Source organism: Malurus melanocephalus, unplaced genomic scaffold, assembly GCF_030028575.1.
Source record: "Malurus melanocephalus ecotype Western Australia unplaced genomic scaffold, MMel_1.1 scaffold_3434, whole genome shotgun sequence".
Lineage (NCBI taxonomy): Eukaryota > Metazoa > Chordata > Aves > Passeriformes > Maluridae > Malurus > Malurus melanocephalus.
The window spans coordinates 3,821-6,837 of NW_026626666.1; the positions used below are offsets into that span (position 1 = coordinate 3,821).

A 3,017-nucleotide genomic window follows, 5' to 3' on the forward strand; every position below is an offset into this window, starting at 1 on the left:
GGGATCGGGGCCGTTTTCCTGGGAGCAGCGGGAAGACGCGGGAGGCGCTGCTGGAGCTGCGGGCGGAGCTGGATGCGGATCCCGGGAATCTGAGCACAGGGACCCCTCTAAATCCCCAATCCCAGGATCCCCAAACCCAAAATCCCCAATCCCAGGATCCCCAATCCCAGGATCCCCAAATCCCTGGATCTCCAAATCCCCAAATCCCCAATCCCCAAATCCCAGGATCCCAAATCCCAGGATCCCCCAATTCCAGGATCCCCAACCCCAGGATCCCAAACCCATCCCAATTTTGAACCTCAAAAAATGGGATCACTGGGACATTCCCAACCATTCCTGAATCTGGGAATTCCTTGGGACGGACCCCCCGTCCCTTTCCCCGGATTTGACCGGGATCGGGGCTGTTTTCCCGGGAGCAGCGGGAAGACGCGGGAGGCACTGCTGGAGCTGCGGGCGGCGCTGGACGCGGATCCCGGGATCGTGGCGCATTTCCCGGTCGAGGTTCGGTTCTGCCGGGGGGACCGGATCCCGCTGAGCCCTTGCTTCGGGCGTGACAGCTGCTACATCAACATCATCATGTACCGGTCAGTGCCCGGCCCGGAAAATTCCCAATCCTGATCCCAATCCTGATCCCAATAACAATCCCAATAACAATCCTAATCCTAATCCCAATCCCTATCCCAATCCCATTCTCGATCCCTTGCTTCGGGCACGACAGCTGCTACATCATCGTCATCATGTACCAGTCAGTGCCCGGCCCGGAAAATTCCCGATCCCAATAACAATCCCAATCACAATCCCAATCCCTATCCCAATCCCATTCTCGATCCCCTGCTTCAGGCATGACAGCTGCTACATCAACGTCATCATGTACCGGTCAGTGCCCAGCCCGGAATGTTCCCGATCCTGATCCCAATAACAATCCCAATAACAATACCAATCCCATTCTCAATCCCACTCATACCCGATCCCATTCCTGATCCCCTGCTTCGGGCGTGACAGCTGCTACATCAACGTCATCATGTACCGGTCAGCGCCCATTCCAGCCTGGAACCTTCCTGATCCCAAAAACAATCCCAATCCCAATAACAATCACAATCCCAATAACAATCCCAATCCCACTCATTCCCAATCCCCATCCCGCTCATCCTCAATCCTGATCCCAATCCCACTCCCACTCATTCCCAATCATTCCTGATCCCTCTCATTCCCATTCCCATTCCCGATCCTATTCCTGATCCCATTCCTGCTCCCACTCATTCCCATTCCCATTCCCATTCCCGATCCCATTCCTGATCCCATTCCTGCTCCCACTCATTCCCAATCCCAATCCCTCCCATTCCCGATCCCATTCCTGATCCCATTCCTGATCCCACTCATTCCCGATCCCACTAATTCCCGGTCCCACTCATTCCCAATCCCAATCCTGATTCCGTTCCCATTCCCGATCCNTCCCAATCCTAATAACAATCCCAATAACAATCTCAATAACAATCCCAATCCCAATCCCAATTCCAATCCCAATCCCATTCACGATCCCCTGCTTCGGGTGTGACAGCTGCTACATCAACATCATCATGTACTGGTCAGTGCCCGGCCCGGAATGTTCCCAATCCCAATAACAATCCCAATCCCAATCCCAATCCCAATCCCAATCCCACTCATTCCCAATCCTGATCCCAATCCCAATCCCACTCATTCCTAATCCCCATCCAGCTCATCCTCGATCCTGATCCCAATCCCAATCCCACTAATTACCGATCCTGATCCCAATCCCACTCATTCCTGATCCCAATCCCTTTCATTCCTGCTCCTGCTCATTCCCAATCCCAATGCCAATCCCAATCCCAATGCCAATCCCATTCCCAATCCCACTCCTTCCTGATCCCAATCCCAATCCCACTCATTCCCAAGCCCCATCCCACTCATCCTCGATTGCGATCCCAATCCCATTCCCAATGTCACTCATTCCCAATCCTGATCCCAATGCCAATCCTGCTCATCCCTGAACCCGATCCCTATCTCGATCGTTCGTCATCCTGATCCCAATCCTCCTCATTCCCGATCCCAATCCCTTTCATTTCTGATCCCACTCATTCCCAATCCCGATCCTGATCCCACTCATTCCCGATCCCACTCATTCCTGATACCAATCCCAATCCCAATCCCACTCATTCCCGATCCTGATCCCAATCCCAATCCCACTCATTCCTGATCCCGATCTCTTTCATTCCCAATCCCACTCATTCCCGATCCTGATCCTAATCCTGATCCAGGTCATCCTCGATCCCAATTCCGATCCCAATGCCGATCCCATTCCCGATCTTAATCCCAATCCTGTTTATTCCCAATCCTGATTCCATTCATTCCCAATCCCACTCCCGCTCATACCTGATCCTGATCCTCATCCTGATCCTGCTCATTCCCCATCCTGATCCCAATCCCGATCCTGCTCATTCCCAATCCTGATTCCACTCATTCCCAATCCCCATCCCACTCCTGCTTATATCTGATCCTGATCCCAATCCTGATCCCGCTCACTCTCGATCCCGTTCCCAATACCAATCCTGCTCATTCCTGATCCTGATCCTGATCCTGATCCTGCTCATTCCTGATCCCATTCCTGATCCCGCTCATTCCCAATCCCGATCCCATTCCAGATCCCATTCCCAATCCCACTCATTCCCGATCCCATTCCCGATCCCACTCATTCCCAATCCCATCCCCGATCCCATTCCCGATCCCATTCCTGATCCTGCTCATACCAGATCCTGATCCCAATCCTGATCCCACTCATTCCCGATCCCATTCCCATTCCCGATCCCATTCCTGATCCCATTCCCGCTCCGCAGGCCCTACGGGAAGGACATTCCCCATCTCCGCTATTGGCTGACCTAYGAGGGAATCATGCGCAAACACGGCGGGAGACCCCACTGGGCCAAGGTACCGGAAAACCCGGAATTTCCCAGGAATTTCCCCTGGGAAAGCCCTTCCCACCCCAACCGGGATCAGGGAAC

General features: G+C 53.5%; 1 protein-coding gene across 1 annotated transcript in view; it reads left to right on the forward strand.

Annotated features, from left to right (window-relative positions):
* Positions 1–2,943, forward strand: part of LOC130588131 (L-gulonolactone oxidase-like) — a gene marked incomplete at its 3' end in the record, with an annotated part of 6,002 nt that extends 3,059 nt beyond the window's left edge. Inside the window, exons 3-4 of the mRNA XM_057389092.1 lie at positions 420–584; positions 2,853–2,943. Coding sequence (XP_057245075.1) covers positions 420–584; positions 2,853–2,943 — 256 coding nt within the window. The remainder of the gene's footprint in view (positions 1–419; positions 585–2,852) is intronic.
* Between the last annotated feature and the right edge of the window lie 74 nt (positions 2,944–3,017).